At 36.3% G+C, this 22352-nt stretch overlaps 1 protein-coding gene across 1 annotated transcript in view; it reads right to left on the bottom strand.

Annotated features, from left to right (window-relative positions):
- LOC120540126 (adhesion G protein-coupled receptor A1) overlaps positions 1-22352 on the bottom strand; it is a 671523-nt gene that overhangs the window by 504156 nt on the left and 145015 nt on the right. Inside the window, exon 2 of the mRNA XM_039770625.1 lies at positions 15074-15145. Coding sequence (XP_039626559.1) covers positions 15074-15145 — 72 coding nt within the window. The remainder of the gene's footprint in view (positions 1-15073; positions 15146-22352) is intronic.

Genomic DNA, 22352 nt, shown 5'->3' with positions numbered 1-22352 from the left:
CCTGCTAAAAGTAATATAACAGGAAATTAAATGGAGGGCCTGTTCAATTGTGCCTCTGCCAATGTAAACTGTTTGATTAAGATGTCTAGCTTTCACTTCTTGACCAAGACTAATTCCTGATATTTCCTTTCCCTCTACTACAACTGTTCTTTCTTCAGCAGCAGCTGATCTCTCTCCACCTGAAACTTCTTTTGATTCAAAGCAATCAACTCCTGACTGCACCTACATGTATTAAATTCAATGTCTGAAGATGCAGCCCTCTGACTGGTGTGGAAGAAAAATTAGACTTAGGGGTCACATAGTCATTTAGGATAAAGTGTTTTGATATGCTTTTCATATTAAAATATAGCATTCATCTTAAAGAAATAGCATAAAGTGTTAACAAATGTCAGAGACTTGTTCAGGCATATCAGGAAACCAGATAAAGGTCAAGTGAAAAACAAATACTAAGATGTGATACACAAACTGTACTGAAAGATGACTAAGAGATGACTAATAAGTCAGCAGATGTCCCGTGAACAGCCAGAATGGATAGTTGTCACATCCACAGAAATTTCAAGGGTAATGGCTAAACTTAACAATATAGGAAGAACAGGAGTATTACAAAATAGATGTATAAACCAACAAAAGAACCAGAATAAAATGTATAAATTGACTGACACTGTATGTAAATTCAGTATTTTATAAAATGAACATCTAACGTTTGTTTCTCTAATGTTTCGCTGATCATTCTAACCATATTGTAACATTTTGCTGAGAAGTAATTAAAAGATACATTGAACAGCTTTTCTCCTGCCTGATTACTGATTTGTCCTGTTAAAGGATACGTTTCTTTCTTTAATTAAGGTGTTGATTTCTACCATACTGAGCATGGTGTCAGGGCTTTGGAGATTGGCCAGCACTGGAGCAGGGAGAAGGATAGCACTGGGGTGAGATGGATGGAAACCCACTTTGCAAACAATCCAACTCTCCAGATATTCCATTTCCTCAGTCACAGTTGGCCCTAGTATGACCAGGTTCTGCTCTTACTCTGGGTCAGAGAAACTGCCTGTGACTGCCCGCCATCAGTTATGGATCTTTGCCTTCCCGCCTCAGCAACTTTTCTTTTGGCAACACTAGAAATATCATGACATTTTTCAGACTTCAGTGCCAGTTCGTCTTTGGGCACTACAGACACTTACAGTCTGTCTGATATGTTGTCCCTTTTTTTGTCTTCTCAGTGTTACTAAGATTTCTGTGAGACTTACAAAACAATACTTCTTTATTTTTGAACTGACCTCCATCAGTTGTTTTAACTTCACTTTTGTAACGTATTGCTTCCTTTTCCTATTGCTGCTCACTTTTGTTCCTTTTTACAAAGAAGCCATATCACATTTTGAGCCTATTTATAGAATTTTTAATTAAATTGGTTTATATTTTGTGAGTTTTAATTGATTTTCTATTATTTTCATTTATACATTTAAACATGTCAGGTGTGACAACATATGTATTTGACAATTGAATTATGTGACAGATTAAGGCTTCTCTTGCACCCTTGTACCCTCAGACCACACGTCAGGCACCAGATAAAAGTCCAAATAATTGATTTATTATTATAAATAAGTGCACAAAGCACACACCTCTCCACAATTCTCAATAAACAATAATCACAATAACCAATCCTCCAAACTCCCAGACGCTCAGCCACCCTGCCTCCCAACTCAGCTCGTCCGTCTGGGATTTCCCACAGTCCTTTATAGTCCTTGACCCGAAAGTGTTTGTCCCTCAGTCCGTGTGACTTTCTATCACTTCCGGGTCAGGTAAAAACTTCTCTTTTTCATCAGCCCGGAAGTCTATCATTTCTTCCGTTTCCGCAATCGTGAATTACTTCCGGGCTATAAGGAAAGTATAAGTCCCTGGGCCTCCCTGCAGTGTCCTCCGGTGGCCCCCATGGTATCCAGCAAGGCTGTGGTGAAAAACTCCAAGTTCCATGGTCCCCTGCTGGAATTCGGGGCCCTTCCATGTTGCAGGGATGGCTCCATCTGACAGTTTGGGGTTGTTGGCCGGGATACACGGCCTGCAATCCCTCACAACTACTTGGGATCAATGTTGCCATTATTGACAGTCTGTGCTTTTCTTACATGGACACAGGGGGGAAGGCCAACAAAGGAGTACTTTAAATTCATTTGGTAAATTACGGAGTTTGTGAAACACTTGGAAAACTCATTCGCTCTTTACATACTGTAAGTCAATCATTATTTTGATTGTTATTTACTAAGATTGATTGTTTTTGTAAAACACTTTGAAGATTAATTAATTGCTTAATATCTTGGCTTCATACGAATACCATTGATTTAGTGAATAGGACTAATTTTATTAAAATAAACTTGTTAGCTACTTTGGGGACTACTACTTTTCTTGTGTTTTACAAATACTGCCAATTAACATGTAAGTGTAACACATTATTTTTTTCTTTTTCCTTAATTAAGTTTTTACCTAACCTTCAGTAATTCTCTCTGTTGCCTTTCTGTGTTGTTCTTTTGGACATTTATTTTTACCATACATACCACATTTTCCAATTTGGAGCAAATAATCTTAAACTTTGGCATTATTTATATTCATTCTATCATACATAAGGAACCAATATTTGTGTACTTGCCAAGGACAAAATGGAGGAAATTAGCGTTCCTTCTGCTACTATTTAATAGTATTTTTTTATCAGTATCGTATTATGTTGTACATGATGCAGTATTTCTTCCAGCTACTTTAACATTTATATTTATTCTTTCTCATTACGGATTGGGGATTTTAAGTTTCTCTCATGTGGTCTTCATTGTATTGCATATATAAGTTTATTTTGCACAAAAAAAAATCCATGACTCAGGTATATATTGAAAAAACTTTTCATTATTTCACATGGTGTTTATATATGTTTGGATGAAAATGAAATGAAAACCATTTTTCTCCTCCATCATGAAACATTTTTTTCCTGAAAGACATTTGTTTATCTGTTAATTACAGTTTTTAATGGTTTTTCTACTGTAATTAATTAAATATCTGAATTTTATTTTAATTAACTAGCAAAATACCCGTGCTTCGCAGCGGCGAAGTACTGCCCTAAAAGTTTTATTAAGAAGAAAATTAAACCTTTTTAAATTGAGGGAAAATATACCAATAATTATTTGTTAAGGATCTCTTTGTATACCACATTTTGAGTTCGGCCCTCCGGTTGTAATATGACCTAGCTGTGTGCTGAGCTTACTCTTAAGCATGCAATGTACAGTTGGCCATGTTAAAAGCAATCTTGTCTCAAATCTCACAGCTTGGATTGCTGCTGTAATAATCGGTTTGAGTTTCATGGTTTGTTTCAATTACGAAAGTATTTGTAGGACTTGTGTTGAAGTGACATTCAGCATCTGTCAAGCGTTGTAAGTATACAACCAGTTTCATCGATAACTTCACATCCAGCTTTTGAGAGTTTAAACATTCATAAACATCAAAGTGTCCACTACTGAAATCGTCACCTGTGAATCTAAGATGTTTAAGAGGCATTGGCGGTTGTCCAAAGGTGTAAAATATTTGGCCATTTCGGTACACTTGAAAGCGATAACCGAACAATTCAGCGGCAGCCATCAACTCACATGCAGATGCATAGGTGAAGGGCTTAAGCATTTCACTCTTATAGTGCTCCTGTGTAGTATAATTATTTCCTGTACCATCAGTCCACACCTTGAACCTGTCCCAGTCATTCAATACATAAGACACAAAGTTCCTCCAGATACCAAGACTGAGCCTGATATGGCCGTGCAATATGTACCAAAGAGAATGGAAAAGGTAGGTCCCATCTCCGGGCATGGAAACCACTCGGTAAGTGACAGTTGTTTGATCGATGGTGATCACCTCGATAGATATGTTAATGCAGGTACAGTTGGAATGATAAAGGAAATGGGTATCTGAACAATGTACAGTAAGTCTAAAATACCTACACAATAACTATAATCGTAATAAATGAACAATAAAACAGTGGAGAAGCCGTGGATTAAATAAAAAGGCTGTAGTTATCAGCAGGGAGACGTGAATCCCGTGGCAAAGCAAGGAAGGGAATGTAGAGACTGGAGCAATGGACGGCCTTATATAGGAAGGCAGCCAACAACGTGGGAGGTGTTGGGATGGGGGACACAACGCCGCCTCACACGGTGACCGAGCTGCAGGCTATGGACATATATATGCACGTAAGTAGGATTCAGTTAGCGCTGGGAACCCGTGTACCAAATTTCTTGAAGATGGGCCCATAAGTAACAAAGAGTGTCGAAAAGTTCAATATGGCGGCCGACAGTGGCATCATACCACCGAAATAAGTACCAAATTTCAGCCTTCTACCTACATGGGAAGTTGGAGAATTAGTGACGTTGGAAAATTCAATATGGCGGCTGACAGTGGCGTCATACCACTGAAAAAAGTACGTACATTGGTTTCGGTTAGCACAGGGAAGCCGCCAACCAAATTTCGTGAAGATGGGGCCATGAATAAGAAAGTTCAACATGGTTGGACGTTGTTGACTGTTATGACCGTTACCCGTTGAATTTCAAAATGAAACCTGCTTAACTTTTGTAAGTAAGCTGTAAGGAATAAGCCTGCCAAATTTCAGCCTTCTACCTACACGGGAAGTTGGAGAATTAGTGATGAGTTAGTGAGTCAGTCAGTCAGTCAGTCAGTCAGTCAGTGAGGGCTTTTCCTTTTATTAGTATAGACTAGCAGAATACCCGCGCTTCGCAGCGGAGAAGTAGTGTGTTAAAGAAGGTACGAAAAAGAAAAGGAAAAATTTTAAAAATAACGTAACATGGTTGTTAATGTAATTGTTTTGTCATTGATATGAGTGTTGTTCTCATATCTATCTATATATATATATCTCTATCTATCTGTATATATATATATATACCCGCGCTTGGCAGCGGAGAAGTAGTGTGTTAAAGAAGGAAAGAGAAAGAAAAGGAAACATTTTGAAAATAACGTAACATGATTGTCAATGTAATTATTTTGTCACTGTTATGAGTGTCGCTGTGATATATATATATATATATATATATATATATATATATAGCAAAATACCCACGCTTAGCGATGTCATGTGTTAAAGAAGTTATGAAAAAGAAAAGGAAACATTTTAAAAATAATGTAACATGATTGTCAAAGTAATTGTTTTGTGTATTTGGTGGCAGCGTCACAAAGTTGTTTTCGTCTAGCTGCATCAGAAAAGGTACCACGACGTCTGACACGCCTCCTTTTTACTGTTTTCTCACAGCTTGGATTGCTGCTGTCATATATACACACACACACACACACACACATACATACTGTACATACATACATACATACATATATATACATATATACACATACATATCTTCATATCTACATATCTATATACATATCTACATATACACATATATATATATACATACATACCTATCTACATCATATATACACACACATACATACATACACACACACAAATTATATATATGTGTGTGTGTATATATATATACACATACATATACTTGTGTGTATGTTTGTATGTGTCTATATGTGTGTGTATAGGTTTGGTCGCTGAGTGCAAGGGAAAAATAATAAATTATAGTCTATAAGTTATTAAACAGTAAAACATTAATGTTTTAAGAAGTACAGGTACATTGAAATTACATTTTCTATGTGAACGTTCAAATTTGTGCCTCTGGTAATGTGCCTTACTGGCATTTAAAGAAAATTAGTTTTGTGTCCTCTGCAGTGTTAAGAGAGAAAGGCTTTGGTTTGGGATAAAAGGAAAAAAGGTGTAAAGAAAGGAAAGTTGCCTTTTTCTTTTATATAGTATAGAGAGATGTGTTCGCTGACGTTATGATCGCCTTTTGGGGACAGTCGCGTGGGTCTTGTGTAGACTGGTGAGACGTCCCGCCATTAATCGGCTGTGATGGCACTGTCAGTCCTCCACTCCTGTGCGTGTCTTCATAATCCGAGCTTGAGGACCTCATAATCGTATAAGTGCAAAAAAAAGGGTGAATCGCCTTAATATTATTTTGCCGTGGTGTAGAAAAGGGGTCCCGTGTTTGCACTTGTCTGGGCTATAGCGCAGGGGGAGGATGAAAAAAATTAAAAGTGCTCACTTTGACTTAAGGCAGAAGCGCAGTCAGCGTCTCAAAGGCCGGCACAGCTATGCGCGCGCGCCGGCTGCTCGACTTTGCTGGGCAGGAGACCCCATTTTGCAGACACGCTCATGATATCAAAAGTCTCAGCTCTTTGGAGGTCATTCATATATATATATAGCAAAATACCCGCCTGCAGCGGAGAAGTAGTGTGTTAAAGAAGTAATGAAAAGAAAAGGAAACATTTTAATAATAACGTAACATGATTGACATTGTCATGAGTGTTGCTGTCATATATATGCCTGCCTAAATAAGTCACCCTCGCTTTGCTCTTACTTTATTTACCGCTCATTTAATCATGGCTAGTGGCGGAAAAATTATAAAATGGAAGGAGGATGGCTTTACCAAAACAATTATTGATGGCTTAATCGATTATTCATAAAGCTTGAATTGGTGATCTGTTTTTCTGTGTTAACCTCATATTTTTCATACTTCTTCTCAAACTAAGGTGGTGCGAGGGTAAAATGAATCGGGATGCTTGATCAATGTAATCGGTGTACCAGGAAATCATGCATTGACAAAAGCTCCCTTTGCTTGTAATGCAAAGTGTGATTAAATGCATTATTTTTAACGCGTTATGGAGCACATGCATCAAGCTTCTCAGCTGTGCTTGTGCTAAGAAAAGGAAAGATTTTAAAAATAACGTAACACGATTGTCAATGTGACCTTTTGTAAGTAGTGCCTGGAGGATTCAGTGTGTAGAAACTCTAGAGACAGCGTGTGTATTAACTTGTGGATTTTTCTGTGAGTATTTGGTGGCAGTCTGACGAAGTTGCTTCGGAAGACGGCGTTAGCCACGGAGCTCAGCTCAGAGCGAAATAAGATGAATGGGAGGGAGATGATGACGTGACTCCCCACCGCCTTTAACTGTCAATCCCCACAAACACAGTCAATCGGAATTTGCATAAGCACACCCCTTCACCTACAATTTTAACTTAGTTACAAAGTGATCAAAACTCTCGTTTATATCCTGCGTCCTCTCATTAAACTTGTATCCCGCATTACCTGTGGGCATGTGAAACGCCAGCGGTAGCCTGTCTATGAACTTAATTTAAAGTTTAGGTTTACACCTTGCTTTCTTTCCGAGGTAGCAGCACTCATGAATATGGTAGTATATGTCACTCGCTCGCTTCTTATTGTTTCGCTGCCTTCTCAATTATATAATGCATGTTTACTTAAGCGCTTTTTGGAGGTCTTCCTGGTTTTCTATTCACTGCGTTGACAGTCAGTTCACGTGATTACGTGGGAGGCGTGATGATGTCACACAAAGCTCCGCCCCCCCACATCTTTCCAGCTCAACTCTATTACAGTTAATGGAGAAAAATACCTTCCAGTTATGACCATTAGGTGTAGAATTTCGAAATGAAACCTGCCCAACTTTTGTAAGTAAGCTGTAAGGAATGAGCCTGCCAAATTTCAGCCTTCTACCTACACGGGAAGTTGGAGAATTAGTGATGAGTCAGTGAGTGAGTGAGTGAGTGAGGGCTTTGCCTTTTATTAGTATAGATTCATTTGTTTGAAATTAATATTGCCTAATATTAAATCTGTTTTTAAGGCAAAACAGTTCAATTTTTTCATAGTAAGGTCATATGGTTAACCATTAACATGGTTAATATATGGGGACGTTAAATTTTTGTATCACAATTTGGTCAAAATCCTCAGGTTTTCTCTGATTGTGACAGCAGAGCCAAGAATTTATACTAGATTCAGTAATAATTCAGTTTTTGGATTTACATTTGGAATTTTCTCCTGAAAATCTTGGAGAGGTTAGTGAAGAGCAGGGTGAAAGATTCATTCTATATGTCAAAGAAAGAAGGTACCAGGGATGTTGGGATGTCAGGAAGACTACTGCTGAATGATATATATAAATGCTTCCAAAAACTGATAAAAATTAAAGAAGATATTTGTAATGAATGTGTATTGTTTATTTTACATATATGTTTACATAAATGATTGACTATTTTCATGTTGAATTGATTTAAAACAATATTGTATACATGAATAAATTGTGTAATTTGTTAAACTTACATTTATTTTTAGTTTTGCACATATGTGTGACACAATGGAAACATTCTAATTATATATTTATTGTGTTCATAAATGCAAATAAAAATAACTACAATGAAAACCATTTTTATGAGTTTAATTTTGAAGATGTGTTATTGAACAAAAAAAACTGATTGTTAAAACTGCAATGAGTGGTAAAATATCTTCTTGAAGACCAATGCTTACACTACACTTTTATCACTACAAAATAGGCTAAAAACAACAAGCTACAGCAAAGCACCTTCAAGATCAATGAAGACATTCATATGGGTGTAATTTTAAGTGGCTGCTAAACTTCATAAGAAGGTTACAAATGATAGTGTACCATGGAATATATATGATGTTGAGCTGGTCTGATATCAGCAACATCCTTTGTTAGACATCCTGGAGGAATGTTCTCTGGGTTCCTCCCATGTGCGATATAGCACACTGAGCACCGAGAGAAAGTCTAAGACAAGCTGAATGAATTCTTTAATTGAACTATTCTATCAGTCTCAAAAAATCCATTTAGTATGTTTTAATGACTTTAATATGGGTAATTCACTAGTAGTTTGTATAATTTTTTTAAATTATAAGGCTTCTTTCCGTGTATGGTTAACATAAAATTCAACATGATTTTAATATAGCTCAGAGCCTTTACTCAAGAAACAAAAACAGCTTTGGATTTACTACTAGCTGTTTTGACAGCTATAAAACTATGTTCATATAGTGAATTTTTCTTAATTGAAAGTAGCCTTTAAAGTATTTCATTCATTAATAAATTATTTACATGTACAAAATACACAAAGTGCTGATTAAAAAATGTACAAGGGAAAAACAGACATGTCTAAAATATTACCCTATAGAGGGAATTATCTGCGGCTCTAAGTTACCTGCGGATACAGTGTTGCAGTGTTCATAGCCTGGAATATATACTACTGTACATTTAGATCATATTAATAATAAATAAGGGTTAAAGGGGGAGAGAAAGAGAACAGGCTATATCTATATCTAATCTATCCTCTTAATCTTTATAATTATAACTACCAACATAACAATAGGCTGCATGGCAATAACTCTTAGGGAAATATGAAATTAAGGTTAAAGCTGTCTCACTTCCAGTTAAGACTATAAAATGACATCAAAAATTCAGAATCAATGTCTCCATGATGGGACAGTTAACTTTGTGAGCTGGAATGTTAAAGGCCTGAATCACGAATTAAAGATAAAGAAAGTACTCTCTCACCTAACAGGTTTAAATGCTAAAATAGTATTTTTACAGGAGACCCACTTACTAAGCAAGAATCAGTTCCGGCTACAAAAGGACTGGACTGACCAAATGTTCCATTCTAGCTTTACAAAGAAAACTAGAGGTGTGGGAATTCTCATACATAGAACAGTCTCATTTGTAGTATCAGATGTAGTATTGGATCCTGAAGGGAGATATGTGATGGTCATGGGTAACTTATCTAACTGTAAAATTGTCGATGATAAGGAATTTATACAAAATTTATTTGCAACCATTCCCAATGTGAACACTCATAAAATTATAATGGCTGGGGACTTTAATTGTGTTTTAAATCCACTCTTAGATAGGACTTCTATCACAGGGGGGACGACATCTAAAACTGCAAAGATAATTCCAAAGTTTATAACTGATTACAACTTATCAGAACCCTGGAGGTTTTTAAACAGAAACTCAAGAACATATTCTTTCTATTCACCAGTACATCATTGCTACTCAAGAATTAATTATTTCTTTATAGATAATAATTTCTTGCCTACTATTAAATCTTGCAAATATGATGCTATTGTTATTTCTGATCATGCACCTCTGATCTTGGAGGTAAAGTCAATATGCCCCACACACTCACCTTGCAGATGGCATCTCAACCTGCTTCTATTAGCAGCCGAGAATTGTACAGAATGTATAAACAAACAAATCAGTTTCTTCATAGAGTCAAATACATCCTCAGAGATTTCTGCAGGAATACTCTGGGAAACTCTTAAGGCCTTCTTAAGAGGACAGATTATCTCATATCTTTCCCACAGAAATAAATTAGAAACCAAGAAAGTAGCAGAGCTAAAAGCGAAATTACTAGAATAGATGAAGAACATGCCAGGCTTCCAAGCGAGGCTCTACATAGGAAAAGGCACGCTCTGCATTCAGAACTAAACCTCTTGACAACTAAAGAAACTGAACAACTAATTTATAAATCCAGACATCATTACTATGAACACAGAGAGAAAGTTAATAAGCTTTTAGCTCAACAAATTCACAAGCAAGAAGCCCGCAACGCAATCCCAGTAATCACCAACATGAATGGAGACAAAATCATTGACCACAAAAATATAATGTACACATTTAGAGACTACTATAAATCCTTATATTCTACTGAGTTTAAAGAAGACAACACACAATCGAATACATTTCTGGATACATTACAGATACCACAAATAGACACTATTAGTGCGGAGGAACTCGATAAACCTCTGGCGCTATCAGAATTACTAGATGCTATAAAGTCACTTCAAGGCGGGAAAGCAGCAGGCCCTGATAGCTACCCTGCAGAATCTTATAAGAAATTCTCCGCTCAGCTAGCTCCCCTCCTATTAGCAACTTTTACAAACTTTTCGTCAAGCATTAATCACCGTTTTCCCTAAACAAAATAAGGACTTATTACAATGTGCATCATACAGACCAATTTCACTTTTGAATAATGACGTTAAAATACTCTCAAAAATCATAGCTAGAAGGATGGAGAAAGTGCTTCCTTCGGTAATATCACAAGATCAAGCTGGATTTATCAAGGGTCAACACTTATCTTCAAATCTTTGACGCCTGTTTAATGTAATATACTCACCAACTAAGTCAAACACCCCAGAAATATTATTATCATTGGATGCAGAAAAAGCATTTGACATGATTGAATGGAAATACCTTTTTACTACATTGGAAAATTTGGGTTTGGCCCGAACATTTGTGCATGGATCAAACTACTGTATACCAGTCCAGAAGCTTCAATTTGTATCAACATCATTTGTTGAGACTACTTTAAACTAGACGTGGTACCAGACAAGGATGCCTCTTGTCACCGCTGATGTTTGCAATCGCCATTGAACCACTGGCAATACACTGTCGAAATGCTGATCAGATAAAGGGGATTAGCAGAGAAGGACTGGAACAGAAAATTTCTCTATATGCAGATGATATGGTACTGTATATATCAGACCCACAAAATTCTGTGCCTGCAGTCTTAACAGCACTCACAGAATTTCAAAAGATCTCTGGTCTCAGAATTAATCTGAATAAAAGTGTACTCTTTCCAGTGAATTCTCAAGCATATAATATTAGATTAGACACCCTACCTTTTATCATTGCAGAACAGTTTAAATACCTAGGGTAAACATCACAAGTAAACATAAAGCTCTTTATCAAAAAAATGTCACCGTCTGCATTTAAAAAATTAAGGAAGACTTGCATAGATAGTCAACCCTTTATCTCACTCTAAGCTGGAAGAATTAACACTGTTAAGATGAATATTCTTCCTAAGCTCCTTTTTTATTTCAAAACATTCCAATATACATCAATAAATCATTTTTAAGCAATTAGATTCAACAATAACCTCATTTATTTGGAACTCAAAACATCCACGTATCCAAAGAGCGACCCTACAAAGACAAAAGGCAGAAGGTGGCATGGCTCTACCTAACTTCCAGTTTTATTACTGGGCAGCAAACATACAAGCTATAAAAACCTGGACACAAATAGATGAACATACACAGGCCTGGTCCATAATAGAAGTAAAATCCTGCAGTACTTCTTTATATTCCCTGCTCTGTGCCCCAATAAATGCAAGTTATCGCCAATATACTAATAACCCAATTGTGCTTCACTCACTCAGAATATGGAACCAATGTAGAAAGCATTTTAAAATGGAGAACTTTCTATCTGTGGCACCTCTGCAAGAGAACCACCTCTTTCAACCATCGCAAACATATGTAGTTTTTAATATCTGGAAAAATTTGGAATTAACGTGCTTAGAGATCTTTATATAGTGTGAAAAAGGTGCTATATAGCGCCCTTGAACCCTCAGGGATGACTCCAAACAACGGGTAAAAGTCCAATACTTTTTATTTTGACTCACAGTGCACCAAGCACCTTTCACACTACTCATCCAATACTCGACTATAAACACTCCTCCTCGCCCAGACACTTGCTCCTCTACCTCCCAGCTCAGTTCAGTGTCTGGACTGAGGCACCGTCCTTTTATAGCCCCTGACCCGGAGGTATTCCTGTCCCGACAGTCCATAGTTCCTTACTCCTTCGGGTCAGGGCAATCAGTCCTTTTCTTTAACCGGAGCACGTTGTTAGTTCCTGTCACGTGACCATGACGTACTCCCGGGTCATAGGGCATGAAAGAGCCCATAAGCCCCCCCCACAGCGACTCCTGATGGCCCCCAAGGTATCCAGCAGGGTTGTGTAAAAATACTACAAGGTCCATAATGCCCTGCTGGACCTCGGGGCATGATCCTGCTGTCGGGAGAGCTCCTCCTGGCGGCCTGGGGATGCGGACCGGCATTGAAAGCCGGCAATCCTCCACAATAGACAACGTCTTTGCATCCTATGAACAATTACATTCCAAATTTAACATTCCAGCTACACATTTCTTTCACTATCTTCAAATTAGAAACTTTGTTAAACAGAACCTGCCCGATTTTCCTCATCTTGCACCCTCGTCCATGCTGGAAAAATATTGCTCAATTTCAAGGACTCAGACACCATCTCTGCAATATATAAAATTATTTTACAGTCCCTCCCTTTCAAAGATCCAAGAGGACACTGGGAAAAATATCTCTCAATTAATATATCAGAAAAGGAGTGCAAAATAGCAATGCAGAGAATTCACTTAAGCTCCATATGTGCAAAGCATACAATTATTCAACTCTAAATTATATATCGAGCACATCTATCCTAAAACTCTCCAAAATGTTTCCAGGGCAAGATCCAGCCTGCGAACGCTGCAATCAAGTCCCAGCCTCACTGGGTCATATGGTTTTGGGCCTGCACCAAATTAGCATAATTCTGAACCAAAATTTTTAATTAACTTTCAGACAGCCTTTGTCTCACAATCCCTCCTAACCCATTAACAGCTGTGTTTGAGGTTCTTCCAGATGGGTTTAAAGTGGAAAAGGACAAACAAACTGTGACTGCATTTACTATACTTTTGGCACGCAGACTTATTTTGCTAAATTGGAAGAATCCTAACTCTCCTCTTATAAGTCAGTGGGAAACCAATGTTTTATACTATTTGAAATTGGAAAAAATCAAATACTCAGTTAGAGAATCTGTACAGATTTTTTTCAAAACATGGCAGGATCTAATCAGTAATATTTTAGAATAAGCTCTTAAAGTACAGAGGAAGCAATTATTTCTGTATTTCTTTTTCTTCTCCATTCATCTCTATTGGCTTATCAAACTCATCAATTTAGGTATGTTTACAAGCCTTAAGTTTTACTCCGTTGGCCATGCTCTGTCTCTCAGGGATGGGGGTCGACTTGTTCTCAACCCTACTTTTTGTAAAAATTGATTGATTTGTATGGAATGACTGAAATAATAATAATAATAATAATAATAATAATTCAAAATAAATAAAATAATTTCCATCTACTACATTTTCTGAATCATAGCTATTAATTCAATAGCCTAAAAAGCAACAGAACAGTGCCAAATTGAAGTTATTTAACAATCAAACCAACAAATATAGAAATGTAGATAAGTTTAGAGTTTAAACACATAATCACATTAGTTGTGCACAACATAATATGACTTTAGGAAGCTTTTAGCAAGTTGAAAAGCTCTGTTTCTCAAATGTACAGACGGCTAATTTACCTGACACAAAGACAGATATTTCCCCCTGCAGACCATGGCCTCAACAATATGGTTATGCCACTAGGTATTTAATATATAACATGTCAGCATGCAATTATTATCTAATGAGTGTTTGACACAGGAGCAAAGGCAGGAACCACTATTGAATTTTTATGAGGTAAAAGATCAATGCAAATGACTATATATTATGCAGCAGTATGCAAAAACAGAATCTAAATGTTAATGTTAATATACAGTAGACTATACAGTATGTTAATAGCCATAATATTAAAGTAACATTATCAGAAATGCTGGTGTGTATTTAAATTTATTTTTGTCTGCACTTTTCTGTTAAATATTGATATTTCCCTGAAAAAAGTATCATTTCTTTAACTTTTTTCAAACACAATTATTTCTGTCAAATATTTAAAGGTATATCTACAGGGATCTGTGACCCTATAATTGAAAAAGCAGGAATGAAAGCTGAATGAATGAATGTCTTCACATAGACCCTAAGGAGAAATGGTGACATTCACATACATAAATAGTAATACACTTTGTTTGAAACATAAGATGGAATTTTGAAATAACAATCACATCAACTTTGACTAAAGCTAATACCGTAAATGATGAAAGATATTTAACAAATTATATAAATCAGTTCATAAGATGTGTGCTCTTTTCACCGTGTTACTATAGAATAACCACTGCAGCAATTACTATATAGTGACATCAACAAGATAAGTAAACAAAGCAAGGTTTGTAAATTAACTATACATTAAATTTGTAAAATAAGAATGATATAGCAAATTAATCACCAGGAAGCAATGGGCACATTACAGATTTTCTTAATGAAACATCAAATAAAAATTTTATTGGGAAATGTCAGGAAAACAAAAGAAATTAAACTATCTCCTCTTTGTCCTTCCTTTTTAATGACATACTCTCAAATGTCTTGATGCTAAAAAACTGAAGACAGTAGAAAAATCTGATAACTCACAGTTTTTCCAGGAACTGGAGGCCAAAGAATGAGCCATTCTTAAGTAAGGAAATTTTGTTGTTGCTGAGAATTCTGCAAGAAAAGCCAAAATAAATTCAGTTAATATCTAGAAAAGATTTTAAAAAAAGCTTTAATCCATACCCCACCATTTTTCCTGATAAGAGCATAATTGTCTATAGTTTTAAGACAATTGAGAAGTCAACATAAGGATGGAAGTGTGAATGCTGCTAATTTATGAACTTTCAGATGTGTAATGAAAATATACACAGCACATTCTTAGTTTAGGTGGCACAATAATTCAGACTGATTACCACAGTGACTCTTTACTGATCCAGCACACTAGGTTCAAATCCAGAACCCGATTGTCTGTGTTGAGTTTGCATATTGTCCTTGTAACTCTCTGCTTTTTCTGAAGTAGAGTAAGCAGGTTTGAGAATGACAATAGATATTATTAATTTACCAATGAGTGTATTTGCTTTGAGATTTTTTGGAAGTCCAAAAAAGAATGTAAAAAGGAATTGTGGTCTCATAGAGAAAAGAGGCCTACAAAGTCCTAATTTTTCTGCTGAATTGTTCTTCATGTCAGATTTAGAGAGGTGGAAGCCTTCTACAGCTAATTTTCATAATCCTCAAGTTATCCTTGAGCACTGTTTGTAATCTGCATGTGATTTTTACTTTTCAGATTTAGGTTGAAAGGCAGTTAGCCAACTATAAACATGATTACATAATTATGTGAATCTTTAATTTTCTCAACACAGAAATTGGCAACTATTGGGTTGTCAAAAAAAAAAAAAATTATGAACATGAATATAAATTCACTAAACAATCCATGTAAATTTCTTGAATTTCGGTATTACTGGCATACAAAAATATATTTTAGTTTAGTTAAACTTTAGTTTTTAGCCTTCAGGTTAACAAAGTTTAGTTGAATTTATTATAAAGCACAGTTTAAACAAAGGGCACTGCAAGTCTTTTGTCCTTGACTACTGCTACACACTTGGGCAGCTTCGCTAAACGGCCTATTGCTGTATTCCACAGCTATGCATTCCTGTCAAAAGCAGTAGCAATAGGAAGATGACATTCTATGCATATGACCTTAACAAAATATAAATAATGTAAAATAATAAAATAAATGTTGACTGCAACAAGTAACAAAGAGTTCTTATGAAATAAATAATATGAAATAAGTGGGATATTTATGCATTAAAAATTTGAAGTTGCGTGAATTAATAATTTTGTATGGGATACATACAATCCCGATCCAAATTTCAAGTCCTGAATGTAAAATTACATGTAAAATATATTTTTCCAGACCGTGATCCTGCAAACTATTTAGCTTAATTAGGGCACATAGAGACCAATCCAAAATGTATCACTTAAATTGAGATGAAGAGTTACATTCACGTCAACCCTACAATCCAACATATAATCTCACTTAACAGAATTAAGGAGGATTAACCTGGGTGGGAGTCTGTTCACTTTGTGGCATGGCTCTTCCCCAATAGTAGAAAACAAATGTAAGTACATATTTAGAAACAAAATGTTACACACAAGTTAAACAATGTCTATTAATCTTTTGTTTAATATTTTCTCACACAACTTTAAGGGAATTCAACAAACATTTGTGGACAGTATGTAAAACAAACCAAAGAAAAAAAAACACACTAGTGCTAATTTCAATATCTCACATGATAGTGATTATGATGCATGTTGAGAATATATTACTTGCATCTTCTGGAGTCTGCACACTATACTTTTCATGTTTTTGCTGTAGAGCTAAGCTGAATTATTAAAATGCAATTTAAACTGAACAGTAATCCTTAGATGAAAAAAGTGATTTACAGTCCAGTGTGAGTTGTGACTACTACTAGGAATACTATACTACTATACACTACTATACACTTTATGAAAACATTTTTTTCAGTTGTAAGAAGTGCACACATCCAGAGACAAACTGAACAGAAGATAAATTTAGGCATTCATAAAACAAAGATCTAGTTGAATTTTTGCTAGAAAGTTTGTTTCATTCAAAGAGAGAAACGGAGAAAGGAAGGAGAATTTAGAACATGTGAAAAGTTTTAATAATATAATAAGCCAGCGCATCCAGCAGATCCCCGTGACCCTGTGTTTGGATTCAACGGGTTAGAAAATGGATGGATGGATGGATGGATGATGCTTCTTTCTACCCATCTAATAAAATGATTTAACATCTAGCTGCTGTTTTGTCAGAATCATTCAAGTCATCCAATGATTGGACTCTTGCTCTGAACAACGTCACCTGGAACCAAGAACTCAGCAGCAACTGACATAAATTCTCTGAATTCCTGTTTATCTGCAGGACTGGGGACTTGGGTGCTGTCAGTATTAAAAATCAAGCCAATTACTATTATTCTTTCATATTTGTTTTGTTTTCCTTTTGTTGCCTACTTTGTGTATGAGTGTAAGTAAGTTAGACAATTAACAAAGGTAAATAAAAAAGAACCAATATTGCAGAGCACATGTGCCCCCAGCAAATTGCAGAAAGGTGAATGACAACACAAAATCATAAAAGAACAATTGTCTTTAGGAGCAAAGTGTACCTTGATGTCAAAAACAGCAAAGTAAATGTACACTTCCTAATCTATATTAATTTTATTTTCTGACTGCATACATTTTAAAAGAAAAAAGAGTGTTTGTACATTGGCACAAAACATTTCCTTTTATGCTAGCTGAAAGTGAGTTCACAGCAAAAGCATGCAGTGAAATAGGTCATATGTCAGAACCTGAAACCCTCAAATCTTTAATTATAACATTTAAAGAATGATAACAAAGTGTTGTGGTTTCTGATACAGGCAACCTGGAGATCTTACTTAGAAGGCAACCCTGGAGTGTCAGTTAAAGGGCACGCTCTCTGGACACCAAAGTGTACCTTTTAAGTAAGGCATGGGGCATGTGCCCTGGACATCGAGTGGGAGCATCCTCACCCCCCAATTCCTTGATGTCTCAAATTAATAACTGTATGCTTCTGGCACCAAGGGGTGTTATTAAAATAAGTTGAGGGGCACTTGATCCAGACAATATGTTGGATTTACTAACATGGCTCAATAACTTACTTAATATATTCATTAGTTTCTGCCATCTCATTTCACTTTTACCTACAATATCTTTGTGTTAATTTTTTTTTTAAAGATTTATCTTACAGAAATATTCAAATGTATTTTTCAGTTTTACGCATATGCATATACCATACTGTAAAACTAAAAATTTGAATTGCCCTAGAAGTGGTCAGGGGTTTGTTTCATTGGGTGTGTGTCACAGGTAGGTCTCCGTGGGCCATCTATGGATGTTTCATGAACAGGGACCTCCCTGCTTTCATTTGCTATTGATTTACCAAGTGAAACTACCCCCATCATGAATTCAGTTCTCCAATGAGGAACCGCTCTTTTATTTATGCTAATTTCAACAAGTGGTAAAACTGCAAAGGTTGCAAGACAGTAAAAGTTGAGACATAGCATCCACCACATAATATGGTTCTTTTATTATGATTACTGAGTACATTTGATGACTACGTTTAGCATACAGTAACAATACGTACACAAATATGTGTAAGATATCTTTATATATAATACGCTACCGTGACTGTTTATTTGTCTGTCCAGGATTTTAAATCACCTGTAGTTCGCAAACTGTTTGACCTGTTGATCTGAAATTTGGTACACATATACTACGTGACATCTACTATCCACTTTCGCGGTGATGATTGACCTCCAGGGTTATTGCCATTTTTTATTTTTATTTTATTTTATTGTAGAATCAACTCTCGGCAGTGGCCAAGAGAGCGGCCATGCAGCACATGCGTACAGGCACCATTCTCATCCCTGCCACTTTCGCCGTCACTTAACCTATCTCTTCATATCTTAAATCATTCTTGAGGCAGATTGCAGAGTTAAGTGCCAGCTTAAGTAAAAAAATTTAAGAAAATGTACCAAGTAATTGCAGCAAAAATACTGACTTAATCAGTTTTTTTTTTTTTATTTTATTAATTTTATTGTAATAACTAGCAAAATACCCGCGCTTCGCAGCGGAGAAGTAGTGTGTTAAAGAAGTTATGAAAAAGAAAAGGAAACATTTTAAATATAACATAACATGATTGTCAATGTAATTGTTTTGTCACTGTTATGAGTGTTGCTGTCATATATATATATATATATATATACACACACACAGACACACACATATAAACATATATACATATACATATATACATATAAACATATCTACATATACACATATCTACACATACACATATCTATATATATATGCATATACACATCCACATATATATACACATATCAACATATATATATACATACATACATACACACACACACACATAAACATATATACATACATACATACACACACACACACACATATATATATACTTTGTATATACACAGACACATATATACATATATATACAGATCTACATATATATAAATTTCTACATATATACACACATATACAGGTATATATACACATATCCACATATATATAGACATATATATACAGTGGTGTGAAAAACTATTTGCCCCCTTCCTGATTTCTTATTCTTTTGCATGTTTGTCACACAAAATGTTTCTGATCATCAACCACATTTAACCATTAGCCAAATATAACACAAGTAAACACAAAATGCAGTTTTTAAATGATGGTTTTTATTATTTAGGGAGAAAAAAAAATCCAAACCTACATGGCCCTGTGTGAAAAAGTAATTGCCCCTTGTTAAAAATAACCTAACTGTGGTGTATCACACCTGAGTTCAATTTCCGTAGCCACCCCCAGGCCTGATTACTGCCACACCTGTTTCAATCAAGAAATCACTTAAATAGGAGCAGCCTGACACAGAGAAGTAGACCAAAAGCACCTGAAAAGCTAGACATCATGCCAAGATCCAAAGAAATTCAGGAACAAATGAGAACAGAAGTAATTGAGATCTATTAGTCTGGTAAAGGTTATAAAGCCATTTCTAAAGCTTTGGGACTTCAGCGAACCACAGTGAGAGCCATTATCCACAAATGGCAAAAACATGGAACAGTGGTGAACCTTCCCAGGAGTGGCCGGCCAACCAAAATTACCCCAAGAGCACAGAGACGACTCATCCGAGAGGTCACAAAAGACCCCAGGACAACATCTAAAGAACTGCAGGCCTCACTTGCCTCAATTAAGGTCAGTGTTCACGACTCCACCATAAAAAGAGACTGGGCAAAACGGCCTGCATGGCAGATTTCCCAAGACGCAAACCACTGTTAAGCAAAAGAACATTAGGGCTCGTCTCAATTTTGCTAAGAAACATCTCAATGATTGCCAAGACTTTTGGGAAAATACCATGTGGATTGATGAGACAAAAGTTGAACATTTTGGAAGGCAAATGTCCCGTTACATCTGGCGTAAAAGGAACACAGCATTTCAGAAAAAGAACATCATACCAACAGTAAAATATGGTGGTGGTAATGTGATGGTCTGGGGTTGTTTTGCTGCTTCAGGACCTGGAAGGCTTGCTGTGATAGATGGAACCATGAATTCTACTGTCTACCAAAAAATCCTGAAGGAGAATGTCCGGCCATCTGTTCGACAACTCAAGCTGAAGCGATCTTGGGTGCTGCAACAGGACAATGACCCAAAAAACACCAGCAAATCCACCTCTGAATGGCTGAAGAAAAACAAAATGAAGACTTTGGAGTGGCCTAGTCAAAGTCCTGACCTGAATCCAATTGAGATGCTATGGCATGACCTTAAAAAGTCGGTTCATGCTAGAAAACCCTCAAATAAAGCTGAATTACAACAATTCTGCAAAGATGAGTGGGCCAAAATTCCTCCAGAGTGCTGTAAAAGACTCATTGCAAGTTATCGCAAACGCTTGATTGCAGTTATTGCTGCTAAGGGTGGCCCAACCAGTTATTAGGTTTAGGGGGCAATTACTTTTTCACAAAGGGCCATGTAGGTTTGGATTTTTTTTCTCCCTAAATAATAAAAAACATCATTTAAAAACTGCATTTTGTGTTTACTTGTGTTATATTTGGCTAATGGTTAAATGTGGTTGATGATCAGAAACATTTTGTGTGACAAACATGCAAAAGAATAAGAAATCAGGAAGGGGGCAAATAGTTTTTCACACCACTGTACATATCTACATATATATATAAACATATATATATATACTGTATATAGCAAAATCCCCGCGCTTCGCAGCGACGAAGAACTGTTTTTAAATTTTTATTAAGAAGAAAAGAAAACCTTTTTAAACTGAGGGAAAATATACCAATAACTATCTGTTAAGGATTTCTTTGTATACTACGTTGTCAGTTCAGCAGTCCGGTTGTAATATGACCAAGCTCTGCACTGAGATTACTTTTGAGAATGCAACGTATAGTTTTGTCCAGGAGGAAAGCAATGTTGCCTCAAATCAATGGCAACCTTTTGTACAGGTCTGTCCCTGAGACTTATTAATTGTCATCGCGAAGCAGAGCCTTACTGGAAATTGGAGGCATTTAAATTGAAATGGGAGATCAGAGGGTATAACGGTGATGCCAGGAATACATTCAGAGTGTGGCGCTCTGCTGTTTTTTTGTGTAGCTGCCTTCACACAGTTTCTCCGCTGCCTTAAAAACGAACGCCATATAAGGCCATCGTTTCTCCTTGCTTCGCGGTTCTGTACTGTTTTATTGTTTGTTTATTACGATTCCTATAGTTATTGTGTAGCTATTCGAGACTTACTTTACTGTTCAGGTACCCATTTACTTTATTTAATCCGCGGCTTGTACGTTATTTTTTGTTTGTTTATTACGATTATAGATATTTATTGATTCCCTTCTTTAGCTGACTGCCTGCTCATATAAGACGCTCCGCTGGTTTTTTGTGAAACAGCCTTTACATAGCTTCTCCGCAGTTTTATAAACGAACAACATATAAAGCCATCACCTTGTCAATTGTGTAATGCGTTTTTTGAACGGGTTTGATGCATGGAAGTGATCACTCGTACTGCGTTCAGTCAGTTCACATGAGCTGCTCTCTTGTGTGATGTTGCGATGTCCACGGCTTTATTTAATGTTAGCTAAGACCCGGCACTTAAAAGTTTCTGGCTGCATTCCGGTTGTAATATGATGAAGCTGAGCGAGCTCACTCTTGAGAATGCAATGTATAGTTGTCCAGGAGAAAAGCAATCTTGCCTGAAATCAATGGCATCGTTTTGTAGGGTCTGTCCCTGAGACTTATTACTTGTCATCGCGCAGCAGAGCCT

The sequence above is a fragment of the Polypterus senegalus genome, chromosome 1, assembly GCF_016835505.1.
Source record: "Polypterus senegalus isolate Bchr_013 chromosome 1, ASM1683550v1, whole genome shotgun sequence".
NCBI lineage: Eukaryota > Metazoa > Chordata > Cladistia > Polypteriformes > Polypteridae > Polypterus > Polypterus senegalus.
Note: the sequence above shows the minus strand (reverse complement) of the source record. Positions and strands in the feature narration are given on the sequence as shown.